The sequence below is a fragment of the Crotalus tigris genome, unplaced genomic scaffold, assembly GCF_016545835.1.
Source record: "Crotalus tigris isolate CLP2741 ecotype Arizona unplaced genomic scaffold, ASM1654583v1 scf7180000018097.2503214, whole genome shotgun sequence".
Lineage (NCBI taxonomy): Eukaryota > Metazoa > Chordata > Lepidosauria > Squamata > Viperidae > Crotalus > Crotalus tigris.
Window position 1 is genome coordinate 501587 of NW_024096820.1, and position 24522 is coordinate 526108.

Here is a 24522-nt window from a genome sequence, read left to right on the forward strand (position 1 = left end):
CCCCGTAATTTCTTAATTTTTTTTTTTTTAAATCACAAAATTCATTCAGTAGTGATTTTTTTCTAGGACACCCTTGAATATTTATGGAGTCACACACTGCGCTGGGAGAATATCTGCTCTGATCAGCCACTGAGAGCATCCAGAGCATTTTAACAGTAAATGGAAGAGAGTCTGCAGTCATCCCTTAGCCAGGGGTAGGCCACCTTGGCTCTTTTATGACTCATGGACTTCAACTCCCAGAATTCCTGAGCCAGCATGGGGGAAATATGGCCCCCTCATGACTCGCGGACTTCAACTCCCAGAATTCCTGAGCCAGCATGGCTCAGCTTGGAAACCTCTCCCTTGTCCCTCAGCATGGCTGGCTCAGGAATTCTGGGAGTTGAAGTCCACGAGTCATAAAAGAGCCAAGGTTGCCTACCCCTGCCTTAGACTTAGGATTTTCCCAGAGGGGCTCAGGGTCTGATTCCACTCCCAAACTCAATTAACAGAGAAAGCGAATCCATCCGTTTGGCTGGAAAAACGGTAGTTACAGACTGAAGACCAAGAGGTTGGATGCAGAAATCGGTGACAAGGAAGAGAAGGTGCACCGTTAGTTGCAGCCCCCCCCCCCACCCTCTGGGCTTTTTGGAGGACTCTGGAGTGACCCAAAGAGCTTTGAAGGGCTGGATGCAACCAGTTAGGTCAGTGGTTCTCAACCTTTCTAATGCCGTGACCCCATAATACATTTCCCCATGTTGTGGTGACCCCCAAGTGGGTGTGGCCACCAATAAGAGGGAGTAGGACAGCTAGGGAAAAGGAAAAAAAATGGCGGACAGCGTGGTTTGGCGACCCCCGTGAAATGGTCATTCGACCCCAAATGGGGTCCCGACCCACAGGTTGAGAACCATTGAGTTAGGTGGAAGTTTTAAGGAAGCTGCACCTATTTCAACAGCAGCCCTCATCAAAAAATGGCCAACAGAATATGCTTTGCCAGGAAAGGGCCTTCTTAATGTTTTAATGTAGACTGAATAGTATATTCTTTTTTTTACATCTGAACTGGGGCAAAATATCTATAATTTGATTACAAAAGATGAGATACATTCAATTGTCCTGCAAGTATCATCTCACAGTACCAACCGATCCGGCTCTCGGCCATCATCCAGGGTTGCCAGTCAACCCAAATATGAACTGAGATGGAAACCAGAAACTCACCTTCACTTCTGCCTCTTATGGAGATGGAGGCAGCCTAAATCAGCCAACACTGTACCAAAATAACACTATGAGTTTTGGACAGAAATAAAAAAACAATTATTTTCAGAAATAAGGGAAGGGGGGGGGGAAGGCTCGTAAATGCAGCTTGCCATATGAAATGTCACATCTTTCATATTCTGCATCTGAAGTTAATTACCAGTTACTACTCCTCAGACTTTATTTCTATAGCTGAAAATTAATGCTTATTGAAAACACGACCTCTTTCCTATTTTAGGCCGACACGTCTCTAAACCTGTACAACAATTTTGCATTAAAATCCAAGTGATATTTATCCTTATCCACCAGAAAGATATGTGTGCATGTCTATACACTTGTACAAAGGGCAAAGTATGCCTAATAGTATGTATATTTTCCTAACACCAGCTTATCAACCCATAAATACAGAAAGTTTATGATTAATCTGCATTGTCCTTTATGTATCATATAGCAAAGTTAAAAAGCTGTGTTATATTGAGACGGACGGTCGATTCGTCTAAGCCAAGGGTCCCCACTGGCAGCGATCCATAGCATGCCAGAAATTGGCACACACAAACAAGCAAAGCCCCATCCAGGGGATGCAGGCAGCACGTGGAACCAGGCCCCCTCCAGTCCGTGGAAAAACCTCTCTCCGTGGAGCCGGTCCCTGGTGCCCAAAAGATTGGGGCTCGCTGGCTTAAGCTGTAAACAGAGTGGATGCCGCAGACTGGAATTTTTCCAGCTGTAAATGGAGTTCTGGCAATTTCTACATGTAAAACAAGAAGCCCATTACTTGCTTCCGTTAAAAAAAAAAAAGATATATACCATCAGCTATAAAAGTTCTTGTCAGATCTACTTATAAAAGGTACTGGAGTTAAAATGAAACAGAACCCAACTGAAGGACCAATGTGACAGGGTTGAAAAGCCAACTATTTATCTGCCTCTACTCGTGACCGAAGAAAGAAGACCACGTTGTTGGTAAAGGCACTGAAAGTCACCTGAGGGGACAGGAGGGGGCCTGAAAGTCATCTCCTCCCTCAAGACCCTCATAAATGGAATCCACACCTTCTCTGAAGTTCATGCTTGCCAGCAACTAAGCATCCCATCTCTGAGATGCAGCCTTTCTCTTCTCTTTGCTAAAAGATTAACTCGGTTACTAACGCCGTTATGGCCAAAGGGCAGATGAGGTAGCTCCGATCTCCCATCGTCTTGTGTTCCGTTGCCCCTGCAAAACACACAACTGTCTACACGTGATTGCAAAAACGACAATTCCTTACTACATCACAGCCAAGGTTTGGACAAAGGGGAACGGCAGCAATATGGCGCTGGAACGGAAAGCGGAATGGAAAGCTATCACGGTGGCTTCCTTCAGAACAGAGACCAACTTACACACAACGTGAGCACCAGACAACAGAAATCTTAGTATCTACATTATGAACTTAATCACTGTAATGCCTCCAGATGTTGTGTATGCACACAACTATTTCCAATAGCTGCTTCCAGTCTAAAACAGGCAAGGCGTGTTTTAGCTTAGGTGTGGCTTTCCACGTCCTCTGCAACAATGCCAAAAGGGCAAGTACACAGATCTGACAGATGTACTTTGTAGCATGAACTAGCCGCTGCAACCTGACCTGTTGTGAAGTAGAGTTGTAAGAATGTTCAACCTTTTTTCCTTTTGCCCTCCGCAGTGATTCTCTCTGGAATTCAGAGCAGGCACTTGGATAGATAGTAGAGTTGTGCTCCCTTTTGCTAATTTGTCACAGGAATAAGCATGCAATAAAAATTACGGTCCATTTTGCATGCTGTGAAAAGGGCATTTATCTCCAGGGATTTTGAAGTTGCTATGGAAGGTTTTCACTTCTGATCCAAATTCAGCTGCCAACACACCCGTCATGAAACACGTTTCACGAAATCCGCCTAAAAGGAACTTCTAATGTCGCAAGACACTGCTTCCCATAAAATCAATGCGTATCACAACTGAAAGAGGAACGTGAAAATAAATGGGCTAAGTCTGCACCACGCCTGCCAACGGCACCAAGGCCGCAGCAAAAATAGAAAAGGGTGACAGATCTACCAACTGTCAGAGTTTGTAATTTTAATTCCTCCAAACTGGGATCTAAAATATGTTTTCTATTAATTCTGATCTCATGTCTGGTAGGCTGAGGGTGTTTCCGTATTGCAACTCAATTAAAGGAAGGCAACGCAAACCCTGCTTCTGAGCCCTGACAAAGCCTCAGCATCATGATTGAAAACAGGCTCAATTTACCAATTTCAACATCATCTATTTCTGGAAACAGACTTGGAATCACCTCCACCCCTCAGAACAACATAAGCCCCCCCCCCTAAATGCTTTGAAAGGCTGCTTAAGAAAACCTGCATGGAAAAGCTAGCGAACTATCACAGCAGAACAGGCTAGATCAAAAGCAAAGTCAAACTAAGGGAGATACTTATTAGCAGCCTTTAATTCTGGTGATTCTATAGGCCATTTTTATGACGTTTCCAGTATGTTGAATTAGTTATTTCATACCCAAGGTGAAAAATCTCCTAGTTAAGTATACCTATTACATAAACAGTGATTTGGTAGATTTTCTTTTTCACAATTTCCAAGTCGCCTTGTAGCCAGCTGACGTCTGATCTGCAAACTCTCGGAGTCCAGATTATATATCAGTGAAACTGGATAAATGGGTAAGACTTGAGACAAAGATTAGTGGGATTACAGAGGGATGAGAGAATTTAAACACTTTTAAAAATTGTGTGCATTGTTAGCCACATGGTGCAATATATTCTCTTTTTTAACACTGAGAAATCAACCAAGCCAAAATAAAAATGTTCAAGAGGGATTTTTTTTAAAAAAAAAATATGGATTCAGTGCAATTCTACACGTTAACACAAAATAATTACAAAACCAATTTTCATCTAGATTTAGCCATTTCTGAGTGATTTATCAGTGTTGGAGATTTTGCGGTAGAAGTGTTCACTTTCCAAAGAAGAAAAATGTTATCTCTGTGACAAGCAAATGTAACATTGTTTTAAAAGGAGTAGCGATTCCTTTTGCATTGCAAAGCAATTTCTAAATTTATATCACAACTGGGAGACAGAGAGACTAAGTCAACATACCCTACCAGAGAATCAACATCACCGTAGAAGATGGGTTGATATCTTAGAAGATCAGAACGGATTCTATTTCATGGAATGATCCCTAGTCTCTGTTTGGTCAGAGAAATGTCTCCCTAGCTCCAGAAAATTACTTTATCTTTGATTATTTGGAAAACTACCAGACTTCTTCATCTCACCACTACTAAGTGCTGACTAAGGTGCCCATGAGGTCTTATTTAACCGTTGAACTTCTGTGGAGGTTAAATCTTCACTTCTGCAGCTTCCTTCTCCCCCGTTTCTTTGCTCTTCTCCATGACTTCTAGCTTTTCCTCCTTCTGCAGCAGAGACACGATCTCCGCTACTTGCTTGGTGGAGATATCAATATCCTCCTTGTCGATCAATTCTATCACCTAAGCAAACATTTTAAAAAGTTAGGGTTACATATACCACTTATTTAGGTTTACTTCCTAAGTATTTTTTGAAAAACATGAATAGGAAAGTTAAAAAAAAAAACAAGCAAGTTTGTTCCTAAATTCAGCCTTACTCCAGCACAAAATAACATAAAATGCAATCGTTTAGGAACATCACGAGGCATTTCCCAAAAAAACAGCAGCTCCCCATGAATGAATGTTGTTGTTTGGGTACGTTACTTCTCTGACCAACGTACAGGAACACCAACTTTTTTCCTTCATCCTTAATGGTAAATATTTCTAGGAACTGAGACCACGCAGCTGAAGGGATCCAGACTGGAAAGGTGTGTGCCAGAACACATTAAGAAGACACAACTGTCCAAAGACAACTCAGGACACAGCCAAGCGTAACGTGAAACTCGGGATTGGTCCCACATTCGCTTAGGGAAGCTTCTGCCGGGCTTCCAGGAATAGGGAAGCAACGCTCTCCAGTCACCACTGAAATTACTGCCCGAACGGCTGCTCCGTGGACTCACCTTGACCACGTCATCCAGGTTGATCTTGCCGTCCTTGTTCTCATCCAGCGCTTCAGCCAGCTTGTTCAGTTTGCTTTCGGGTATTTCCTGAAGCTGCTTCAACACGTTAATGAGGTCGTGGATGCTGATGAGGTTCTCCCTAAATGGGAAACGCAGCCTGTAGTTGAAGCAAGCAGTTACTACCAAGGATCAATGCGTGCATGTGGAGCCTTTGTAGCACATCTGTAGCTCCTTCCGGGGGAAATCACAGTTATTTGCCATCTGTTTTTTTTTTTTTAAAAAAATTAAGGAAGAGCCCAAGAACGACAAAGCCTCTCCAAGGCTAGGCATCCTTCAGAAGGCAGCCTACTTGTTGTTCCTCAAAGGCTGGTCCCTTCCAACGACACACAAAAAACCCTCCCTTGAATTGGACAGCAAGGATCCTTGCACTACCCACCACTCACCCAATGGGGGCGCTAGCATCTCTCTCCAGCTCCTGAATAATTCTATCCATCTGCCCAATCATTCGGTTCACTCTTTTAGTCAGCCTCTTGCTGGCTTTGGATTCCTCCACGAGGTCTTCTGGCCCGCTCTTGGACAGCTCCTTGATTTCCTGCAGATCCTAAGGACGGAAGGAAGAGAAACCTCTTTACCCCATAAGCCTTTTTGCCAATAAAGAGGGGAGGGGGAGAGAAGAGCCGACGACGGGAGCCATGGCTGGCTTACAGGCAACCCCCTCCAGGCCTACGGAGGCCCCTGGGGCCCGTCGGTCTTCCCGGGGGGCTCCACCTGGGCAAGGGAGCGGTCTCTCCCTGTGACTGAGGCACAACCTGGGCATCCCCCCTGCCTCCCAACCCAGAACCGGCGGCAGATCTGAAGAACGTGGCAAGGCCCAGTGTCACGGTTCCAAAAGACGAAAGTCTTCAAAGAACTTTGAGGCATTGTTTACCTTAAAGAATCTTTAATTGAGCAGCATAGCTTCGGTGTGTACACAGTTGAAGCCAAAACCTAAATTCCCCTCCCCTAAACACATAGTATCAAAGCACAATTCTCTCCTCCAATTAAGTGTCATAAATCACATTCTCCAATTAGCTTGCAATGCAAACCTCCCCTCCAGTTCCATAACCCGGCCATTCCTTATGGTCTCTTATTTCAAACAACCTTGAAGAATACTCTACTGCAGTGTTTCTCAACCTTGACCATTTTAAGGCATGTGGACTTCAACTCCCAGAATTCCACAGCCAGAATGCTGGCTGTGGAATTCTGGGAGTTGAAGTCCACATGCCTTAAAATGGTCAAGGTTGAGAAACACTGCTCTACTGCGATGTTGTTATGTCTAACTAATCCCCATGCACATTCTTCCCTCTCCACCCCCAGCATCATCTAATTCTAACTCTACAAGTATCACACAGGTTAAAGAGAAAATGGCTGCATCTTCATATATTGTCAAAGCGAGAACATCCGATGTTGGCAGCGTTGACACCCAGGAGTGAAGGAGACACCCAGGGGATGAACCAAATGGAGCCGGTGACTCTGGTCCACCCTACGGTGTGAATCTCCAGGCCCTGAGAGAAACAGTGCTAAAGCAGGAGCCTCCAACCGTGACAACTTTAAGACTTGTGGACTTTATTGGTGGGGCAATATTGGAAGAAAGCTTCTTTGCCTACTGTGGAAGAATGGATACTCAAGGTGTCTAATTTAGCAGAAAGGGCAAAAATTTCCGCTTATTTGAAGGACTATTCATCAGAAAGATATATTTCGGTTTGGAGAAGATGGATAGATTATATTCAGAATAAATATGAGACTAAAAAAGTATCATCTAGCTTATGAGTAAATTTTAGATTATTATTAATAGTTTAATATGGTAGAACTTATATTAGTCTTAGTTTTATGGTTTAATTATATTATTATTTTCGTATTGAATTTGTTAATATTTATTTTGAAAAGGAGTTAAAGTATGTTATGGATTTGATTGTTTGTATAGTTGGGTAATGTTAGTTAGATTATGATTGTTTATTTGTAACCCTGTAATCAGCTCTGGGAAGTGGGGGAGGGGTGGGAGGGATTTGGAATATATATTGTATAAAATCTTTAAAACTTTTAATAAAAAAAAAAAAGATTTGCGGACTTTAACTTCCAGCTTTGCTGGCTGAGGGATTCTGGGAGTTGAAGTCCACAAGTCTTAAAGTTGCCCCGGTTGAGGACCCCTGACCTAAAGGCGGCCGTATTTTGGGCAAAAAGGAAACAAGGGCTGCAATTAAAAAGGACCAAGCCAAACCCAGCGCATCTATGAGAGCCGGGAGGGACTTTCCCTCCGGCCTTACCTCGCTGTATTCCTGCACATCGTCCTTGAGGTCCTCCAGTTCCTCCTTCTCCTTTGTCAGCAATTTCTTTTGTTCCTTCAGTTTAGTGCAAGCATCGCTTAGCATATCAATCTCTTCCTTTGTTATTTCTTCGCCCTAAATAAATGGAAAGGACAAAGAATTTTAAGCCTCACTCGTCCTCCACACCCTCCTGCCCGTGCAAAATAAATGATACAAGAGGCTCCACGAGAGAGATCCAGGAATCCAAGAGATCTAAGGGTAAACGGTGCTGCAGCAAGACACTGCGGTCTCTCTGGAAGCCATTCCACGAAGTTAACGTGAATCCTCACTGCGCTGTGTCCAGGAAGAGATCGACATGATTGATATTACACTATTTATTTATTTTATAGATTCACTCTGTGTAATATGCAACCATCTTTCCTATCTATAAATATAAAAGAATGCGCAGGGGTACGAGTGGCACACGCTTGCCTATCCGACTGCAGTCCCAACTGTACAAATTGCAATTCCATGTTTTTCAGAGAATCAAGTGAAAATGGGTAGCTATTCTTGAGTGGTTTCTGGCTGGACTTTCACTCAGGCCTCCCTGATTATTTGGACGAGTCCATGTGGAGCACACGGCTCCTCCGGGTCTTCTGCCATGAATGAGACTATGACCGGGGCGCATGGACCCGGTGAAACCCTTGGGGGGCTGGGTCCTGGTCCAAGAGGGCTGCTCCTTTGCAGCTAAGCTGGGAACGGGTCCCATGGCCACATCAACAGTCCTGAAAAGAAGCGATGGCGCTTTCACCCACGATGGGGTAGCACATCTCCTCTCCTCCTCCTCCCCCTCGCCTAGCCAAGATAGTTTATGTTATTTGTATCCCAGCTTTATTATTTTTACAAAAAACTCAAGACAGCTATCTATCAAACGCTCCCCCCCTCCTCCTCTTCTCCCCACCACCACAATCCTGGGAGGGGAGTTGGGCTGAGAGGGAGGGATCGGCCCAAAGTCACCCAGCTGGCTTTCGTGCCTAAGGCAGGACTGGAACTCACCCGCTCCGGGTGATTGGCCCAAAGTCACCCAGCCGGCTTTCACGCGGGACTGGAGCTCACCAGCAGCTCCGTCTTTCTAGCCTGGGGCCTTCCCCAGCCCAGACCAGACCGGCTCTCGGTCAAGTCTGGTGGGGTGTCTGTCATGGGAAGAGGAAAGGAGCCGCCGCCTTCCGGCTGAATGAGGGCCTGGGTTTAAGGAAGGAAGGAAGGAAGGAAGCTCTGCCCCCAGTGTCTCCCCTCAAGCTGAGCAATCCGAGTGCAGGAGGAGGAGGATCCCATCCCTTGCGGGAGGGAGGGAGGAAGGAAGCTCCCCGGAGGGACCGGGCACGGCCCACCCCCTCCAAGGAAACAGGCTGGGCTTCTGCTCTGGCCTTGCGCACAGTTATGGAGGGAGCCCTTGGCGTGGACGGAATCGAGACCCCGAGAACGGCAGTGTCCGCCGTCCTGCAGAGTTTATGAGCCACTTTTCAGACCAGGCGGGGCAGTCCCAGTAGGGACAAAAAGTGGCAAAGAAGAAAATAAGAAAAAAAGAAGAAGAAAAATAAGCAACAGTTGAATCAGAGCAAACCGAAGTGGTTGCTCACTTATAAAATTTAGAGTCCCCAAAACGATGCTTCAAATTTGTGCGGAAAGGGCAAATTCTCAAGTGAAAGTTAACAAAATTTCTATTTACGCACAAATATCACTTAAATCTGGGTAAAGCTGGAATAACTGAACTTTTCATTAAACTGCAAAATAGTAGACAAACTTATTTGATGCTACAGCTCAATTCCACATACCTTCTTGTGCCTTTCCTGCGTCCTTCTGCACTATACCCTTTCACAGATTGAGTTACAAACTGGCTACCTTAGGAAGAAGTATGCTATGCTACGCAGCGCACTATGCAAGACAGGAGAGAGTTGTAATAAATTATATTATTTGCTTAGACACATTATATCAATTTTATCTGCGCCTACAATAGACACAAAAGTACACAGCCTAGAAGCACTAATAAAATATTTTACCGAGACAGGCTGACAACATGAAGGGGAAAAAGTGAATCTACATTAACTTTGAAAATATTCTGTCCAGTTTAGGAAATCAGTGTAATAGGACGCTTTTCCTCCCCTTCCCTTCAACCGTGTCTGATACTCAAGAAGCTGCCCGAACAAACCCCTGCAGTTTTCTTGGCAAGGTTTTCCAGAAAGAGCTCGCCTTTGCCTCCTTTTTGGGGGAGGGGGAGAGAGGAGAGAGAGGGAGAGAGAGGGGAGGGAGAGAGGGAGGGAGGGAGGGAGGGAGAGGGGAGAGAGAGGGAGAGAGGAGAGGGAGGGAGAGGGGAGAGGGGGAGAGGGAGAGAGGTGAGGGAGAGGAGGGAGGGAGAGGAGAGAGGGGGAGGAGAGAGGAGGGAGGAGAGGAGAGGAGGGAGGGAGAGAGGAGAGGGAGGGAGGAGAGGGAGGGAGGGACGAGGAGAGGGGAGGAGAGAGAGAGAGAGAGAGAGGGGAGAGGAGGGAGAGAGGAGAGAGGAGAGGGGAGGGAGAGAGGAGAGGAGAGAGGGGAGAGGGAGGAGAGGAGAGGAGAGGGGAAGAGAGGAGAAGAGGGGGGAGAGGAGAGAGAGGGAGGGAGAGGAGAGAGGGGGGAGAGGGAGAGAGGAGAGGAGAGAGGAGGGAGAGAGGGGAGAGAGAGGGAGAGGAGAGAGGGGGAGAGAGGGAGAGGAGTGAGGGAGAGGGAGGGAGGGAGAGGAGAGAGGGAAGAGAGGAGAGGAGAGGGAGGGAGAGGAGAGAGAGAGGGAGAGGAGAGAGGGGGGAGAGGGAGAGGAGTGAGGGAGAGAGGAGGGAGGGAGAGGAGAGAGGGGAGAGAGGAGAGGGAGGGAGAGGAGAGAGGGGGAGAGGGAGAGGAGAGAGGAGGAGAGAGAGAGAGGGGAGGGAGGGAGAGGAGAGAGAGACTAGCCCAAGATCACCCAGCTGGCTTTGTGCCTAAGATGGGACTAGAACTCCCAGTTTCTAGCCTGGCCCCTTAACCACTCCCACCAACATGGCTCTCAATTTGATGACACTTTTCTTAATTTTCGAGCCAAGAACTTTCCAACAGATTTTCTACAGCATCCTACAAATGAGGGGTCCTTAACTTTTACACACAGCTTTGTCTGGTGAGAAATCACATCTGATTCTGTTTCCTAGAGAAATTTCTCTCTGGAGGAAACCAGAGGCGAGATTATTTGGATTTTTTAAATAAATGCACCAGTCTGAAGGTGTTATCTAACCATTACTAAATAGTTATTTGTTACGATAAATGGGCACTTGTCAAACCCTGGGAAGTTAAGAGATGCTGTGTACTCTCCCACTTCTGCTTAATGTCTACATCAACCTCCGGGCGGTTGCTTGGGAGACCTGGGCGCTCGCCCACTCAAGGCGGCAGGCCAGCATCTCTCCGCCGGCTCTACTTTCTGTGGCTAAATCGGCGATGCTGCCGAAGTCCCACAGCTAGAAGAGCTCGGAGTGCTCCGGTAAAGAAGATCCATGGAAGAGGGATCGTAGCAAAAGCCAAGAGCATCTTCTTCCCAGAGACACCAAAGGCTCACACAGGAGGCATAAACAGCAAGTCCCACTTTAGGACGAAGCAAATCTCGTTTTATAAAATACCTGGGATGGTTTCCCAGAGAACTGCTGATGGAAGAGGGCACTGTACGTGTGTACTGCCGTTCACAAATTCTTCCAAAGTAGATAAAATTCTGTAGAACGGGGGCCGTTCTGCGCCAACAGCTGTCAAATTATTTGAAGCTAAATTGACAGCCCATCTCCAATATAAAGATCCACCACTGGATCTTTTCTCTACCTGCTTCCTCTGAAATTCAATTCTGGATTATTTAGGCCAATACTTCAGGGGCCACCATGCCCCCCTCGGGCCTCCTTACAACTAAAATTGGGTTTGATAAATACATTTAACTCCTGGCCAACTCATCACTTCTACTCAGTGGGTCTCTCTCTCCTAGCACGGATGGTTCCCAGTGTGAGTGGAGTTACAATACATCCTTACACCATGGCTCCCTTTCCCAAGTTTTACGCCTCCTGGCTGCTTTCTCAAGAGTTATGACCAGGCAAGGCCGCTCCTCAAGAGCACACAGCCTGGACAGAGAACGACAGACTGATTTAAGCGGAGCCCCGATCTCCTTTCATCCAGACGTGAAATGAACACTTGCCCAGCGCCTTACGCAGCTAAAAGTCCCTGCTCACAGAGGAGACTTTGTTTTGGCTCACTGGTGCAGTCTTTTCAGTGCTATTAGAAGAGAAATGTAACACAAAAAGACCTCCCGCTTGAACGTTTGATGCTCCAGAGATCGGGGACCGATAAGAAAGAATTAAGCATGATTTTGGTTCTGCCCATTTTACACCGATATTCACGGCATCCTCGGTTTTTCCAATTACGCCTTGATAGCAATTTTCTTCAGGAACATAACGTAGCACAGACTTGAGGAGTCTGAAAGATCCACGCGGCATTAGATATTGACGTCTTTGTTGACGTAGAGCTACTAGATGTTATTCTCCTTGTACAGCGGCAAATAAAATGGCCTTTGTCCTACTGGTAGTTGGCAGCTATAATACCGTGATCAATTTCATTTTAAGCAGCTTAGCTGAAGATGTCTTCTTACAAATTTTTCTTATATTGTATTCCAAACTATATCTTTAGTTCATGGTGGCGCTGATGCTCTTATCTTATGTAGTCAAATTTTTATCCACCCCAAAGCTGCCCACCCTTACTTTTAAGTATTGTGTAACTGGAACCTTAAGTAACCAGCAGGTAATGGATTAAGTCAGCCCGAGCCTTCTCTGCCTCTCTCATAATTGGATGCATCGGCTAATCTGGATGGAGCAAGCATTAACTTCTTCCTTATTCCCCTGGCAGAACTTGTGCTGTGCTTTAGAGCCTGACGCCGTCTCGCGCCCATCAAACGTTTTACCTTCGTGCCTTCCAATACCGGGGCCGTATCTTTCAAAACCTCTGACTGCAGGGCTAAATTCACACTTGCCAGTTCTCGTTCAGCGGCAGCATCTACAGAGCCTTGGTTCAGAGCTGAGGAATCCAGATCTACTATCACCTCCTTCCAGAACACACAGGAAACACAACAATTAGACACGTTTTCAATAGGGTTTGACATCTGGAATCGCTAGATGGATGCATGGGTTTTTAATGGATGTTTTTGGAAGAAGAATTATTTGGCTTTCTCCCTTTCGGCTCCTTGGGAGGACTTATATCCTGCCATTCCTCCAGGAGCTCAGCATGGCATCCGTACCACTCCCTCCTCAAACCTTAGGCCTTATTTACTCACCCTTTCCGCCGCATGGAGAGTCTCTTTGGCTTTTTCAGCCGCTTCGGAGAGCTTTTCCAACTCTTTCTCCTGGTGTTCTTTCCTGATTGCTTCCTCCTCTTGGAGAGTTGCTTCCAGCCTGGCTTTGTTGTCGATCTGTTCTCCTTCCACCTCTGCCGCTTTCACCTGGGCCTCTTTTGCCTTTTTTGTTTGGGGGGGGGGAAAGCATACATACAGAGATACAGGACTTTTCTAGAGGATACTTTTTTTCACTTACAGATCAAAACAAGCTAGTTCTTGCAACCTACATCACAAGAAACTTAACCCTGTTTTCACCCAGGTATATAACATCTCTTCAACAGCCAGCAGCTTTGAGAAGACAACTAACAAGATGAGAACAGTCCAGAAAAAAAACACCTGCAGCTCTCTATATCAGGGGTCCTGGCTGGCTGAGGAATTCTGTGAGTTGACATCCACAGGTCATAAAGGGGCCATAGTTGCCTACCCCTGCTCTATACTCCCATTGGCTAGCTTTATTAACCGGGGCCATAGTTGCCCACCTCTGGTCTAGAGCAGGGGTCCTCAACCAAAAAGATAATATGAAAACTTATTCCAAAATGACTGAAGGATCACCACGAGCTTCCTACAAATTCTAACACAAAAGTCGAAATAAAGGCGTGAATGTGGAACACAGAACAACGTATTCCCCCAAATGCGTAAAATTCATACTGCTACAAGCACGGCGACTGCTTCAACAGACCACCGATTTGTAGAAAAAAGCCGGCCATGTAAAGCAAAGCGTACCACGTTCTCGGGGAGTATTTGCAAAGTTGTTTTCAACTGGTCAGCCGGCGAGAGCGTTTCCGGGAGGTAGAGAGCTCTGGATAATATCAGCAGTGAAGTTGGGATTTCCTGATTCAGATGCAAGTCTAACCACTGCAATTAAAAGATAAAACATTGAGGGTTTCCAGGGTGATGCAGGGACCCCACTAAAGCAATTATTCCTTTAAGACAGTGGTTCTCAACCTTTCTAATGCCGCGACCCCATAATACAGTTCCCCATGTTGTGGTGACCCCCAACCACTTATACATCACCGGGTGCCAGGGGCGTGGCCAAAGAAAAGGGGGAAAAAATGGCAGACAGCCTTGTTTGACGACCCCCGTGAAATGGTTGTTCGACCCCAAATGGGGTCCCGACCCACAGGTTGAGAACCACTGCTTTAAGAGGTCTTTTTCAGGTGGAAATTAGATCTTAACTGGCAATCATTGTTTCCAAAGGGGACACACAAAATGGGAGGTGCAGTAATTAAAAACTGAAATAGAGGTACTGTTTAATTTGCCTCAGAGCAACATCTCTTCTTAAAGTAAGCTTTTGGGTAGCATAAGGTCAGGGTTGGGAAAGTATTAGCTGTTACAATAGACTACATAATACTATGTAATACTGAAAATATCATCAGTAAGGCCAGCGTAACAAGAACTACGGCATCTAGCTGTTCCACAGACAAAGTTCCAAATTCTGAAAAAGTATTAGGTGGCTAGGAATATCCTGACCTTGATTGTTCTATTGTATTTTTATAAGATTTCACAAGCGGGGGGGGGGGGGGGTTGTGAAAAGTTTTAGGATGCAATTCCAAAAATTACTAGCAGAGTTCATTCCTCTGATAAAATCTCCTTCCAGATTTAGTCAAAGGCTGAGAGTCAAAATACAGATGGGACTGCCAAGCAAAAGAGGCAGAACTAAAGGTTCTGCTCTCTCTCAGTTATTGCTTAAAAATCTGGATGTCTGCAGAAAACCGGCCTTCCCCAGCAGAGGCAGAAAGGACGGGGCTATTCCACCCAGTCAGCAATGTGTTTTCTTTGAGTCCCATTCTGGCATAAAAGGCGTTTTACGCCACCATGTACCTATACATGTTTGTGTATACAGACACACCCCATGCAGCGCCCTCCCCTGCTTAGTTCAAAATGTCAAGCTTGGGTCAGAATTGGACTCTGGCATTTTTTAGCAGAGCTTTGCTAGTTCTTGAGCCAGTCTCTCTCAGGAAGAATATTCTGAATGCTTCTTGCATAATTGTTCCCATCGGGATCCAGTATGAGTTTTGGCCTCGTAACAAAAGTCTTTTGATACTCCCAGCGGATCAAATACCTGCTTCAGCTGATCCTTTAAGCGCTCTTCCGTGACCCCGAGGGCTCGCATGCCCCTCGCTCGGCAGGCTGCTTGTAGCTCTTTCACCGTCAGGCTATCCATGCCTTCCTCAGTGATCAGCTAGACGGGAGAAAAGATAAACATCTACAGCATATAGAAGCGCGTTATCCGAAGCACTCCAAAACAACAGCTATAATAAATAGCTATATTCATTCACAACAATTCTCCACTTGAGCCCTTTCCCTCTGCCTGTCTGGCCAGCGTTTCCCAACACATCCATCGTGATTCTAAAATGAATTACGTTTTCTTTTCCGCGATGCAGCTTCTTTCAATAAACGGTAAACAAAAAAGATCCCCTTACTTTATCGTCTGCTTTGATACTTCTCAGTCTCATTATTAGCTGGAAGCGAAGGAAGTTGTTTGTTCCAATCGACTGAAGTTCCAGAAGTTTGCACAGAGCCACCAGCTGGGGCCGTGTGAGGTTGTCGAGGGTCAGCTCGTCTTCAAACAGTTTAGAAAACCGTAAAATCTCTTCGTTACTTGGCCTCTCACCAGTTTCGCGTATCTGAAGTTAGAAATTGTACGCTATGAAGTCTCAACATGGTCTCTAGGACGCTTTACTCAGAAAAGCAGGGATTTACCCCGGGAAATGCTAACTATTGCATCAGATGGGTCTATTGTTACCCACTTGGAAAACCAGTGATAACATTTAACAACATAATTTAATTTTTTTAAGACAAGTTAAATACCTTTTGAAAGAAGGTTGAGAAATCTTTAGTAGCGTTCCCTTTAGCTGCTTTATTTTTTAAGGCAATCTCTTCGATGGTATCTTGAAGAAATTTAGCCACTTCGAGCTTTACTCTCAGTTCTTTCTTCAACCTCTCTTCCTAATGAGAGAAAAAAAGCATTTTAATAGGAAACGGCTCCAGACGGGCATTAAAAATTAATTCCCTATTATGTCTGCTATGGACACTATTAAATATTGGACAGAATACAATATTTAGCAACATTCTTATAGAAGCTCTTCCAGCCTAGGAACAGTGATTGAAAAACAAGTCCAGCTAAACAAAATGGATTCATTCCCAATTTAGCAGGCAAGCCTGCAGCTTTGCATATGGTTTGTCTAAAGCAGGGGTAGGCCACCTTGGCTCTTTTATGACTCGTGGACTTCAACTCCCAGAATTCCTGAGCCAGCATGGGGGAACTATGGCCCCCTCATGACTCGTGGACTTCAACTCCCAGAATTCCTGAGCCAGCATGGCTCAGCATGGAAACCTCTCCCTTTCCCCTCAGCATAGCTGGCTCAGGAATTCTGGGAGTTGAAGTCCACGAGTCATAAAAGAGCCAAGGTTGCCTACCCTTGGTCTAAAGGAACAGCCACTCTTCATCAAGGTATTTTTTGAGCTAAAAATTAACTTTCCCATTTAGATTTAAGGTCCTTCGCATGCACATTTTCCAAAGGCAGCTTCCCTGAGTCTATTCTCCAAAGCGCCTGAAGGCAGGACAAGAAGCAACAATGAATGGAAACTAATTCAAGGAGAGAAGCAACCTAGAACTAAGGAGAAACTTCCTGACAGCGAGAACAATTAACCAGCGGAACAACCTGCCTCCAGAAGCGGTGAATGCTCCAACACTGGAAGTTTTTAAGAAGAGACTAGACAGCTATTTGTCTGAAATGGTGTAGGGTTTCCTGCCTGAGCAGGGGGCTGGACTAGATGACCTCTAAGGTCCATTCCAACTTTACTAATTATTATTATTATTAAGCTGAAGTGAAAACACATCAATCCTTTATTCCGTGGCTCCCCTTTGAGCATTTAATTAAGCGTACGTAAAATGAACGCCTGGCTATAGGAGAGAGGGATCTGTAGACAGCAGGATCCCCCTTTCACCAGCAGGAGAGGGGGGTCTGAAGCACTTGAGGTCACCTGCTCAGGTGTACAGGCATGCGGGTATTTTAACCAGGGATACCCTCCCTCTACAGACTTTTCTACAGGTGGGTCTCAGTGTAACTGTCACCTTCTTAGAGTTTGTCTCAAATGTGGAAGGAAGCATGCTGGGGAACAGCTTCAAAGCTACGGGAAGCAAGAACTCCATGAAAGGAACGACGATGAAGACGAGAAAAGGGACCAGGCGGAAGAGGTCAGCGCAGATCCGGAGGAACTGTAGACAAAAACAAGTTTCCGCTTATCGCAAGAAGAGAATGAAAACGGTCAACAGCCTTACTCCAAGCATTTTTAAAAAAAATAATCAAAGACTGAAGGTGATATTATCCTGGTGGCTAATTGACCGTATCTTTTTTGGGGAGCTTTAACTATAAAAAAAAAGCTCCACGTGATCAAGCTTATTTCTTTGATATCTTTCCTGCTTTCAACAGAGAGAAAAACAGTATTCACAAACTTGACTGCACAGGAAGCTGCAGTCTCACACAGAGCCAATCGCAGACCGCTCGGCTTCCCTCTCAGCAGAGCGTGCATAAACAGCACCATTAACTATAATCACCATGGAGTAAAAGGGGCTGAGCATCAAGGTGGCGCAGCAGTTAGAGTGCAGTACTGCAGGCCACTTTAGCTGATTATGTTCAGCAGGTCAGCGGTTCAAATCTCACCGGCTCAAGGTTGACTCAGCCTTCCATCCTTCCGGGGTAGGTAAAATGAGGACCCAGATTGTTGGGGGCAATGTAAATATATATATATATATATATATATACACATTGCTTACTGGTGTACACCGCTTAGAGAGTGCTTGCATTTAAAGCGGTATATAAGTCTCATAAATAAAATAAATAAATAAACTGACAGCTGAAATTTTCTCTGCACTAGAGAGAAATTGTAGACTGTGCCATGCCCGAGTCACGTGCTACTTTGCTCCACTTATGTTCACACCACAGCCGCACTTCTTGTTAAAAAAAAAACAACACATTTTTCTTTGCAGTTTTCTGATCTGACATACATAAATTGGCTAGCTTTTAGGCTTTTACAAGAAAAATGAGATAATGAGGATCGATTATTATGTTTACAAGCATGATAGTAAAATCTATACAGGCAGTCCTCGACTTACAACCACAGTTGGCACCATAATTTCTATCGCTAAGCAAGGTGGTTACTAGTCACACCCAACCTTTTTGGCCATGGTTGTTCGTGACTCCTGTGGTCATTAAACGAATCGCACTTCCCCCGTTGCCTTTGCCTCTTGGAAGCTGTCCGGGAAGGTGCAAACGGCGATCACGGGACCCTGGGACGTGGCAGGCATTGTCAATGCCAGGTGCCAAGCATGCAAATGTGACCAGGGGGATGCTCGGTGATTGTAACTGCGAGGACCGGCCATCACTTTTTCCAGTGCCGTTATAACTTCCGCTGTAAGTGGAGGACTGCGTGGGCTGGTATAACGTCTCAACCTCTGTGTTGCTGAATTATTCAAATCTGGTCCTCCTTTCTGCCCTCCCTACTCTACCTTGCAATTTATATACACACTGAATAAAGATGTTCTAAAGGTTTTGTGTGCATACACACACACACACACAACTTCTTTCTTAAATATTACTTCACGTTTAATTTCTTTACTTCTGATGTTTCATTTATTCAAGACAAGAACTGAACGTCTAGCGCCACTTAAACATCAAAATGCCTACAATTGTTTGGTAAATAATATTCCGTTCACTTGAATTCCAAGCCCAGGAAGAGCAGCATGTACCACGCACCTGTCTGCGTTCCCGGCGGCTCATGGAGCTGCCGTGAAGGATCTGCCAGAGCATCCGCGCAGCAATCTTGGAATCGATCCACAACAGCCGAAAGCCGTGGTAGTAATGCTTCACCTCATCGATGACCTTCTGCCCAATGGATTTTTTAACTATGGTTTTTTCTACTGTTGGGCTGTACACAGGCCCTCCTTCTTCCAACTTCTTGCTTTTGTCTTTAAGAGACTTCAGCGATTTTTCTATGACGGAGTCGTCGTTTCTGGATGCTGACGAGTGCCACTTCCTTACTGCAACCCAACAAGGTCCCGGGACCCCTCTGTCGGGGGATCGCCACCAGGAGTCAAACAACCTCAGGGCTACCCCCTGCCTTTCCTCTGATCCTTTTGTCCAAGCATAGCTATCTTTTGTACAATAAACGTAAGGTGAGATATTAGTGCAATATTTAAAATGGGCAGGCCTGTAAAAGAGAAAAAAGGAGGCTTTAGTTAAGAACAGCACGCAATATACTTTTCATCCCATTTATATTTCTACAGTGACCGTACGTTAAGTTGGCCCACCCACGCAAAGGGATTGAGAAGCTTCTATTTGTTCTCCACAAGCTCAAGTGCCTTTCCCTGGCAGGAGATTCACGTCCTGGGAAAATATCTGGGAGTGGAGAAAGAATGGACGGACTCTTTGCAGGTCGTCTGACAAAATGCTCCGTGACATTCTGATCGGCGAGTTAGGTAAATGTGGATTGGAAAAATAAGTGGGTACAAAATGTCTGTCGGAGAGTGAAGGTCAGTGAATTGTGAAGCACAGTTCAACGCATGTATTAGTGACTTGGCTGAAGAGGGGAAGGGATTAGGCGATTACGTTCAGGCAGAAGCTGCGGAGTCAGCTGCTGAGGGTGCCTCAGTTTCTACCTTTACCCTGCAATCCCCTGGCTAGGCTTGGCAGCCTAAGCCCAATTCTGTGATGATTCACTCATATAAAGTGTGCATATAATTAGATGGTCCCAGGCATAAACACTGCTGCTGCTGCTGCACGCCTGAGTCTGTGAAAGCACGGAGCACTATGACAACAGGGAAAAAAATAAAGAGCTGAAAGAGAAAATGCTTCAGTGCTAGAAATTCTGAGTCGGCTGCTTAAACTTTCAGGCAGCAAAGGCAGATGATACACCAAAACGCTTAAGAAAAAGCGTTTAGTAAAAAGGTTGGGGTGAAGGGAGCCCCTGACTGGAAGCAGAGGTGGCTTGGGAGAAAAAAGAGACTGATGTTGACCAGGCTTGTCTGCCAAAAAGGGGAGAGAAGGAAAACCCAAAATTTCTGAGCAAAAAAAAAAGAGAGAGAGAGAGAGAAAATGTTTTTGATCCAGAAAAGAAGAACGGCTGGAGTCATGCAGGCCACGAGAGAGACAGCAGAAAGGATCCCTGAAGGGTTCCAGGCAGCTCAACCCCCACCACCACCTCCCCCTCCCCCCCCCCGCCAAGCAAACAAGAGCTCAATGGCTAAGCAGAGCGAGGCCGGTTCAGAGCCATTGCTCAGCAGGCAAGAGATTCTGCCATCTTTTCACGGGTTCTTCACTGGGTGACTCAATTCTTTCCTGGAATTTTCTCCCATGTGTTGGAAGGATTTTCCCATCAATCTATAATTGCCTCTTACGAGGCTACGGAAAACAAAAATAATAATTTGAGGGCTGGGCTTGGGGTTATTTTTTTAACAGGGCACGGTGGGACGTGGCTTTTGTGGGCAGGTGTGGCGGCTGCTGTGCTGGTGGGCAGCAGTGGGGGAGAAAGAGAGAGAGAAAGAGAGAGAGAGAGAGAGAATTGGGAGAAGGAGATCGGGCACAGGGAGTCCTCGACTTCATTTAGTGACCATTCAAAGTTACAACAATGCTGAAAAATGTAACCAGTGACCGTTTTTCATAATTATGACCTTTGCAACATCCTTGTGGTCACCTGATTAAAATTCGGATGCCTGGCAACTGGTTTGTACTTATGACGGTCGCTGTGTCCCCAGGGCTACGTGTGATCCCCTTTTGAGACCTTCTGACAAGCAAAGTTTACGGGAGGAAGCCAGATTCACTTAACAACCAGGTGACCGACATATCAACTGCAGTGATTCACTTAATAACTGTGGCAAGAAAGATCGTAAAATAGGGCAAAATTCACTTAACAAGTGTCTTGCTTAATAACAGAAATTTTGGGCTCAAATGTCGCCATAAGTCAAGGACCACCTGTTTGGCCTTTGCTGTCATAAATAAACACAAAAAACCCCACTGACCGACTCTGGGGAAAAACTCAGGAGACACACACCCCCCCCGACTGTAAAAGAATCCACAGTCTCCTTTTGACTGTGATGAAAGCTTGGAAAAGAATTTTTCTAATATACTCTATATACAATGCGTTTCATTAAATAACTAGGTGACTTACACTTGATGTATAGGCAGGAAGGCAGCATATAAATATGGCATTTATATTGCACACATTTTTAAATCTCTGTGTGCAAAAGTCTATTACTTCACTATTACTCCTAGCTTCTGGTCAGATAATTTGCATGAAAGAAACCTAATTCTATGGACATCGTTCTCCTCTATTAGAGAAAAAAAATGATATATTTTTTTCTGTGATAGTAAGCTATTCTCATTATCTGAACTTACGTGTGCACTTATGACACACTGATAACCATTCACAAACCAGAGTACCCCCAACAGCTTATTTGAAATTATTTTTCTTTGAACAAAACTTTTTAAAAAATATTCTTAAAAGCATACTTGCAAATTAAAAAACGTAAACCTTACAGAATAATTGCTTTAATACCAATTAGTTTTAGCTTGCTGAATGTTATTAACATTCAATATGAACCCCTTCCTTCTATATATTGGTTTTATCGTATGATATTTCAGTTACTTATAGACACCATAAGCAGGATAAACATTTTCTACTGGAAATAATCACATAGCTTCCTGTAAACTCCCCTCCCCTATAATTCTACAATCTTCCAAATAAGTGATAATTATTTCCATCCTTCCTATCTTCAAAGAGAGGGAAAATCAGCTTGTCACTCTCAGATACTACCGGTACTAGACAACAGCACCAATAATCTCTTAGGCCACCAATAATTCTGTAGGCCATGTGGCTACAGATGATGAGAGCTTGAAGTCATAAATATCTAGAGGACTACACTTCCATTTTCTGTCTTTATCATGGCAAAATTACTTTGCCATTTCTTTTCTGGATTGGATTTTTGGAAACACATTTCAAAATTATTCTGCTTCTTGCTTTGCACTGCACATTAGAAATACTTAAAACGACAACAACTTTACTGTTCAAATTTAAGCCTGTCTGTACTAAGCCAAAACAGAATAACAGCCTTAAGACAGATATTTTATTTACTCAAAATATGTCCACACCTCTTAAGAAAAAATAAGCAACATCCTGTGCGGTGCCTAGCTTCTCACCTTATCAACCTAAGCTGACATCCAGGTGAGATCCACCCTGCAAAGTTCCTCCTCTGGAATAAACGTGGACACATCTCACATTTCTATGTGAGCATATGAACATACGCATCTCCAAACAAGTTTGCCAGAAGTTATATTCCAGCAAAGGGGAAACAAAATCCTCTAATTAAGAACTACTGACTAAATTGTACTACCTATAAAATAAGGTATCTCTTCCATGTTAACAACAAACATTGTCAACATAGGTACACCCCATTCATTATCCAACACAAACAATAGAATAAAATAATGGGAGAGGAATGAAATAGTGAAAGGGAAGGATCCATTAAGAAGAAACAAAACTGGATGAATATGGGCAGTTGTAACTGAACAGAAATGGAGAACAAATTGAACAGAAAGACCGATTTTGGTACTGTGAAAAGGTAAAAGAACCACACAAGTTATCATCTCCTAATCGAAGGCTAAACTTTAAGCTACACCTCAAAGCAGTGTTTCTCAACCTTGACCATTTTAAGGAATGTGGACTTCAACTCCCAGAATTCCACAGCCAGCATTGCTGGCTGTGGAATTCTGGGAGTTGAAGTCCACATGCCTTAAAATGGTCAAGGTTGAGAAACACTGCCTCAAAGAACGTTTCAGTCTTTTGTAATTATTTATTTCTTCAAACATGTATATACACCAACTATTATAAAGCACAGGTACTTTTCAGAAGATTCCTGCATTATGTAAACTGTCAAAATAAGCAGGTTACCAGTAATAATTGTGTTACAAAGCTGTATACTTACAAGTCTTTTGTTAGCCTCACGGAGGAACAGTTAAGACAAGCAAGGTTCTCCAAATGACCTACAAGCAGAACAAACGCAGTCTTGTGTAGGCAACCAGAAATAGATAAGAACACTTTTACTTGTGCCAGTCTGGTATCAAAATAACTTTGTTCACACACACATTCAATGCTTCAGAATGACAGACTTTTGGGGGGGGGGGTTTTCCAGGGAGCAACGGACAGGCTTTTGGGGGAGGGGCCCCGAGGGCTCCTCCCGGGAGGAAGGGAAGCCGCCTTCAGGGCTTCCCCCCCCCGGGGCCTTCGAACCGCCCCGGCTGTCTCCCAGGGGTCCGCCTGGTTCCCCCCCCCATCAGGCCCTTGGCCGGCCCTTCTTGCTTCGAGCGGTGTCCCGGCGGGCAGGCAGGCGGACACCCCCGGCAGGCCTGGATAAGCCTCTCAGGGAGGCATCCGAGGCCTTCCCGGCCCTCCTCATCCCAGCAGGCGGGGGTGACCTGAGGACACCCGGGCACATCCCATAATAGCGCCCCGGCCGGGGCGGGCAGAGCTCCGAAGTCTCCGGGCCAGCCGCTTCGCCTCTCCCGGCCGGGCCTCCCGCGGACCCCCGCCCTCGCCCACAGAGCCGCTTCCCCTGTTGGACGCCCGCCTGCCGCCGATCCACGCCGGAGGCGGCCGCGCCTCTCGCCCGCCGCCCCTTCCCGCCCGGCTCTCCCCGTCCTCCTCCTCCTCTGCCGGGCCTTCTCACCTGGCCCGGCGGCCTCTCCGCTAGCCGGCCTGGGCAGGCCCGGCGCCCTCTGCGCGCAGCGCCTCAGCAGCACGAACGCCGCCATGCCTGGGCCTGCCAGCCGGTCTGCGCCTGGGCGGGGGCGGAAGTGGCCGCGGGGCACGCCGGGAGGTGGAATCTTCCGGCCGGGGGGCACGTGCTGCGCCGCGTCTCCTCAGAGAGCGGAAAAAAAAAAAAAGGCGGCGCTTCCGGGCAGCGCTCGGAGGGGTCGCTGCCCTGCAAAGGGGGGGGCAGGGTCGAGAAAGGGACACCGGAGGTCCTCTAGCCCGGCCTCCTGCTCAAGCCAGGAGACCCCCACAAAACTCCAGACCAGCGGCCGCCCGGTCTCGTCTGAAAAAGCTCCGGGGCTTTGACGCCGTCTGTTCCACAAATGTGATACACCCCTGTGTGTTGCGTGCACAACCACACTGGGAAGCCGCGCTTGGAACGAACGGTTGCAGGTCGGGGATTACCTGCATAAATATGAACAGACTCCAACAGAGTCCGAAGGGGCCTTGGAGGTCTAGTCCAACCCCCTGCTCAAGGCAGGAGACCCTATTCCATTCTGGACAAGTGGCTGTCCAGTCTCTTCTTAAAAACCTTCAGTCATGGAGCACCCAGTTTCTGGTGGCAAGCAGTTCCACTGATCGATTGTTGTCATTCTGAGGAAATTCCTCCTTAGTTCCAGGTTGCTTCGCTCCATGATTGCTTCTTGTCCTGCCTTCGGGTGCTTTGGAAAAGAAGTTGAGCCCCCCCTCTTCTTTGTGGCAGCCCCCCAAATACTGGAAGACAGCTCTCATGTCACCCCAGGTCCTTCTTTTTACTAGACTGG

At 45.8% G+C, this 24522-nt stretch overlaps 1 protein-coding gene across 3 annotated transcripts; it reads right to left on the reverse strand.

Moving 5' to 3' along the window:
* Positions 1-1344: 1344 nt before the first annotated feature.
* On the reverse strand, positions 1345-23786 carry LETM1 (leucine zipper and EF-hand containing transmembrane protein 1). Of its 3 annotated transcripts, none has more exons than XM_039347626.1 (14): positions 23673-23786; positions 22932-22989; positions 18709-19162; positions 17028-17171; positions 15761-15898; positions 15373-15576; positions 15012-15131; positions 13673-13804; positions 12890-13069; positions 12521-12661; positions 7552-7686; positions 5692-5849; positions 5249-5387; positions 1345-4712 (listed from the first exon to the last, which is right to left on the reverse strand). In XM_039347626.1, exons 1-14 carry the CDS (start codon positions 23755-23757, stop codon positions 4563-4565), a joined length of 2238 nt encoding a protein of 745 aa, XP_039203560.1. In that variant the 5' UTR covers positions 23758-23786; the 3' UTR covers positions 1345-4562. The 3 variants fall into 3 exon arrangements, with proteins under 3 accessions (XP_039203560.1, XP_039203559.1, XP_039203561.1); XM_039347625.1 differs by having other exon boundaries at positions 5249-5405; XM_039347627.1 differs by lacking the exon at positions 12521-12661 and having other exon boundaries at positions 5249-5405.
* Positions 23787-24522: the final 736 nt, after the last annotated feature.